A 6000-nucleotide genomic window follows, 5' to 3' on the forward strand; every position below is an offset into this window, starting at 1 on the left:
ACTATCTCCAGATGCATTTCTTTAGGAAGAACCAAAATAACTAGATCTTTGATTTTTAATCCCTGACATTTTGTACATGTTTGTTATTTAATGTGAATGACAGCTTCTCTCTATTTTACCAAGTATTTGGAGATTCAAAGGATACATCTGATCATCTTTTACTGTTTTTTGTAAGTTTTCTTTGGTCCATAGTATTGAAGTACCTTATAATAATTAACATTCGAGGCATGGAATAAATGATAAGATGCAATATCAGGAGCAATACAACTAATATTAGTGTAACTTTGTTATATCAAAAGTACGCCGCTGCACAAGAAAGGCAAACTGAGGTGGCAAAACAACACTTTATACAAAGAAAGTACCTCAGCATCTCATAGTTTGAGTCCATCAAAATGAAAGTGGATGCTTATTTTGCAGCAGTGCAATTACTGATAAAGTAGCTAAGTCCTCAGGCGTGACCATTGCTGTTCTGAGAGCCACTGCATCTCAGAGTCCCTCTCTGTGGTCATTCAAAGTTTCTTAATGTCATTTTTGCTTTCTTGCTTCATCTAAAGTTAAGATTAGTGCAACTGTGTTGAACCTTAAGGGGAAATCATGTCATTGCTGCTGCAAAGAGCCGGCTATAAATACAACATAAAGAGTCAATGATGTGTCTATAGAAGCATTCAGCCTCCTCTCAGATGCGCTTGGGGCCAGATGTGTTTGGATGGCAGTGGGCAAAAGGGCACACTTGAGTGCTCCTTAATAGTGGCAGTAAAGTAACAGAAGTGTGTGTTTGAACAGTAGGTTTAGCTAACCTAAGATTAAAATAATGTCCAAATGTGCTAACTGGTGCTGTAATCCCACTGCAGGAGTGTTTCCTAAGACAGTACAGCTCTTTCACCCCACTGCTGGTTCTTCATACAATGGTGTTCATCTTGGTTTGTTCTCTGTGTCTCTGTAGGTGGAGCAGTTGTTCTGTTTGGGACTGAGGAACAGGTCCGAGTGTCGTGAGCTGCTGGAGATGTGTGACTGGAACCTGGAGGTGGCCAGCACTCACATGTTAGATAACTATGGATCCACAACAAGACTAAGGTACTTTATTCTGGAGCTTTGTTAGCTGAACTGGGGGTCATGACTTTCAATTTCAACTGTTGATCGGCTGTCCTTAGTGCTGTACAGAAAGTCTTCTTTGCCAAACAAAAAAAATCCCCCAAAGTCTTAGAGAAGCAATTGTCACATTTTGTATGTCACAAACACGTGAAAAAAACCTATTTTGCCATTTCACAAAATGTTTGAAGAAACTCCATCACTGCGTTCCTAAGATAATTGTGTTCATGACAATGGTCCATCCATCAAGCTTTGTAAACTCTTTGGCGTTGTCACTTCACATATCACCATCATTTAATACTCCGTCCAGAGCAGTGGCGAGCCGTGACTTTTATACCTAGGCCCTCTGACGCCCACCCCTTCCCTCGAGTTATTACGTCACAGCGTATACTTCAGCGGAATATCAAAACAACAGCCCGGGGTGCAAAACGCATCAATGAAAGCGACCCACGACCACACAAAACAACACCTGTAAATAACCCTATTTGTGTTCTTTGAAATTGAAAAGGATATTGCATTGTGTGTGTTACTTTCGTTGCAGTTGTATGTCTTAAGTGTAATTTGGCATTTTGAAGGCGAGTTAACAAAATGACTCCTGTTGACAGGAAGTTGTTGTTGTTATGGAAACAAGAAAAGTTTCACAGCGGGCGGAACTTGTCATAAAGTCCGCGATAATAACACCCACCCATTTAGAGGGAAGATATGATTGGTCAATTGTACTGTCATTTGACATTACTCTCTCGTTCAGTTACAGCTGGGCCCTCTGTGAATTCATAGCTGGACTGCCTGGACGTCCAACTCTCTTCACAGTAACTCGCAGAGACGAGCTTCTTTCATTTAACCCTTCACATTCCAACAGAAACTGAATAGGCAGATTCGAAGGATTTATTTCTTTGGAAATGTTATTTTAAATACAATTAAATCAAGTTATTTTGGTAAAACTAATGAAAAATATAACTAAAAATATAACTAAAAAAAGATTTTTTTTTTTTTTTAATGTTTTTAAATATTATTTTGTAGAATATCTTAGGCCCTCACAGAGGGCCTAGAGGGCCCTGACGGCTCGCCACTTGTCCAGAGAGGAAATCTGTGTCATTGTGGAGTGAATGCTCATTGACCACATGTTTAGACATCCTTTCCGGAAATGTCATTGTATCAGTTATGACTTTGCTCAAAAGTTATGACTTTTTATTTTAAAATCTGTTTCCTTGCTTGAGAATCTACTAACTACTGCAAGTTAAGTGAAAAAGTTTTGCAGCAGTATGATGCAATGATGGTATGCTTGTTATGATGCTAACAATCATATCTGGCAGCTAGACTGAGAAACTTCTCTGCTTTGTTGAACTTTTTCAATATAAATGATATATACATTGGGAACATATCTGTTAGCATTTGAATAATTTAATATGCATCTCACATTCAAAGCCTCCCGGAAAGACAATGCAAATATCATTCAAGTGAAATTAGGAGGAATCTATCATATCATCTCACGATTTCCTCAATCTTATCTAAATCTTCTTTATATTTGCAGACGGTGACAGGAATCTCAAGCTGCTGAGCTCAGATTGGAACTGCATCCTTAGAAAAACATCATCAGTGGAGGTGAATCTGCTCCTGAAGTCTTCCCATTAACGCTTCTGACCACCTCCAATCAGCAGACTGTTATTTGATCAAGCACATTTTTACTGAACTAGCAGAGAAAAGTCTTTATGAAGGCTCCGTTCATACCTAACATGGACAAAGGAATTTATCCTGGGGGTAAAAAAATAAGACTTTGACTTTCAAAGACAAAAAAAGACACTTGTGAGTTGGATTTCATTTGATCAGCCTGAAATATGCCATCATGACAGAGTCACAGATGCTGGGTGCTACTGTGTCAGATCCTCTCCCTGCTGACCGACTGCAGACTTTTTTCTTTTTTAATTTCGTTAATAGCCAGTTTTAAGCGATTCTGAAAAGGCCACAACGAGTTAAAGAGCACAATATACACAGCGGCACTTCTAAGAAGAGGTCCTTACTTTGTCATAAGGTCATTTTATTGTCAAAATATGCCAAGAACTGGTTTCTCATTTAGGGAACAGTGTCAGAATATAACCCAAACACTGTATACTGTATCCAGAAAGTGCCACTGCCAAGTAATGGACGAAAAAGACAAAGTTAATACTTAAAGGGCTGTACAGGTATTATACTACAGGACATATTATCGATAGTAGTAATAAAAACTGCTGTGGATATGAAAATTCGACTGAAAGACAAAATGCTGCTGCAAAAGAAACATTCAGACTTTGTTAAAGTAAAAAATGAAGTTCATATCCTCAGTACTTTTTTAAGAATACATGAAGTATTGACATCTCTAAGAGACAAAAGTAAAACCATCCCAGTTACAACGTAGATCATAAGAATACATCTAAATAGAAAAGAAGGGAAGTGGTTACATTCACATATTTAAAGACCCACAAAACGGTCTAATATATATAAGGGTACAAACCTAATGAAGATACATTTGTTTTAATTTACAAAATATTGATATTTTATTTTAATATATTTCGAACACAATGCTCAGAGACAAGAGAGGACCCATAACTGGGAAGGTCATTTTCTGAATTATTTAAATCTCTCCTTGAGCTAAACACTGATCTATGACTGTTGTCACATGTGGCTGTAAATAAATAAAAAGAGCAGGCAGTGGGAACTACACCTCAGACAGTCTCTCCGCCCCTCTAAGCACCGAACATAACTCCTGCACATCAGCTGACAGCTCCATCCAGCTGGGTCTCTGCACACTGCGTTGGCAGCTAATAACAGCCACGCACATGAAATCTACTCCCAGGCACAGATCCTGTCTCATAATCATCACTTCAAAACCACAACTGTGATATTTCGGTCAGCGGCGTTGGGGGGGGTAATCATTTTAGAACTGGGAGGACGTGTCAGCTGGCTGCTGGACATGACCGTACATTTTCTCACTGGGTATTGTCACAGCACTGCCCTCGGCGATGAACATAAAAAAACTGTTAGGCATGACCGGCTTCATTTCACTCCAGATTCAGTCTGTTGAACTCTAAGAAGGGAGGGAAATAAAAAGGCACTGCTGTGACTTCTAAAAATAAATGTTTCAAACAAATGTCAAAAAGGTTACTTTGTTGGCGTTCTATTTTTGACAGACATGATTCTTCGGTGCTATAAAAAAGAACCCTCTATGCACACCTATTCAAAAAGATGCTTTGCTACAAACAGCCCATTCAACCCCAGTATAACAGGTCTGAGCCCGATGTGATTGGGCAGATACTCCAATAAAGAAACCACAACAGTTGGTGTGGAATACTAGGAAAATAAAATGTGTGTATATTTCTAAAGAATGCACAGGACTGATTTTGGATGACAACCTCTTGTGTTCTCCCGTGTGCAATAAGGCTGCTCTACAGTCCATCCATCAATACTTTCATCTCTGTCTCCATGTATTTTAAGATAAGATAGAACGTTATTGATCCCATTGTCCAATAAAATGTAGGTAAATACAGAAGAGGATCAGCGCCAGATGGAGTCTTTTATAGATCTGACTCAAAGTAAAAGAGAAATCCGAAGATAGTCGGAATTCTGACTTTAATCTCAAAATCCTGACTTTTTTCTCTGAATTCTGATTTCATACAGATCTCAAAAATGTTTACACTGGTTGCCCTAACCCTATTGAATGAATGCACAGTAAACACCTTTTCCAGTAGTAAATGTTTCAGTTTTCCTCCATATATTAGGAAGTTTGTCTGATCAAGACGCAATTTGTGCTAATCCCCCCCTCTGATGTGGTGAAGCTGCTTGTTAACCAGTGTGTGAGGAGGACGGCTTGATGAGGCCTCCACAGTCCCTCCATGTTGTTTGTTTTGTACCCAGCTGCTGTAGTTGTTCTGAAGGACTGAAGAGAACCTTGTGGTGTTATGATCAACCCAAAGCAACATTTCCTGTTATGTTGTTGACACTCTGACGTTAGAAAAAGTCATTCTTATTGTCGCTGTTTTTCCTTCAATCCAACCTGCCATTTCTTCCTCATTTGTATGTATTTGCTTCCCTGAATATGTTTTATTTTTACAATGCCTACTGTACAGTTGGCTTTCATGTTCAAGAGAAGTTCATGCTGCCGAAGTTATAAATGTATTTTTTATTAAAGAATGAATTATTTTTTACTCCTTCTCTTCAGTTTCTTTGACTTTTTCCAGACTTAATTATCTTTGTTACCATGAATTGAAATGCTCAAGAGCTTGTATTTAAATTGTGTGATTATCATCGGTTGTTGGCAACAAATGTATAATGCTGAACACTTGATAGGTCATTCATTCAAGAAAATGAGTCAACTTTGAGCTAACCGCTAATGCTATGAAAATATCAAATTGCTGATGTACATAGAGGTACATTCAAATGTTTACCATGGGAGCCACATTAGCTTAGTGCGATTTTGTAATGGGCTCCAAACACAACAAACAGCTGACACTAATGGTAGTGTAATTATTTGGCAGGTATTGAGAAGTTGTAATTCATGATGTTGCTGAATGAGGGGTTAAGGATCACCACTACACTCGTCCCTGTCAAGAACAGCAAGGCTTTTGTACCACATATCAAACCATCCACCATGCTGCAAACTCCAATACAGAAAAATGTAGCCAAAGTTTCAAAAATGTCCTCAAATGACCATACAACTGGCTTCCCATAGACCCCCTTGTTTACATTCACAACTTTACAACAGATACAAACATGTTTACAGTTTTGTGCGTTTTGTGGTAGCCTACCATTGGAATTAAAAAGCAAAGCCCGGGAGTGTCAAGATGGCAACGGCTGGAGCCACACATGTTTAGCTTCATAAGTCAAGGAGACTCAAGTTTCCTTCACATTAAGTGTATTTGCTCTTTGCTAATTGCGAGG

The 6000-nt window shown here is 38.7% G+C and overlaps 1 protein-coding gene across 1 annotated transcript in view; it reads left to right on the forward strand.

Moving 5' to 3' along the window:
* LOC117462119 (activated CDC42 kinase 1-like) overlaps nucleotides 1-5267 on the forward strand; it is a 38494-nt gene extending 33227 nt beyond the window's left edge. Inside the window, 2 exon segments of the mRNA XM_034104192.2 lie at nucleotides 944-1074; nucleotides 2621-5267. Of these exon segments, the coding sequence (XP_033960083.1) occupies nucleotides 944-1074; nucleotides 2621-2627 (138 nt within the window). The 3' untranslated portion in view covers nucleotides 2628-5267.
* The last annotated feature ends 733 nt before the right edge of the window (nucleotides 5268-6000 follow it).

This window comes from Pseudochaenichthys georgianus, chromosome 17, assembly GCF_902827115.2.
Source record: "Pseudochaenichthys georgianus chromosome 17, fPseGeo1.2, whole genome shotgun sequence".
Classification (NCBI taxonomy): domain Eukaryota; kingdom Metazoa; phylum Chordata; class Actinopteri; order Perciformes; family Channichthyidae; genus Pseudochaenichthys; species Pseudochaenichthys georgianus.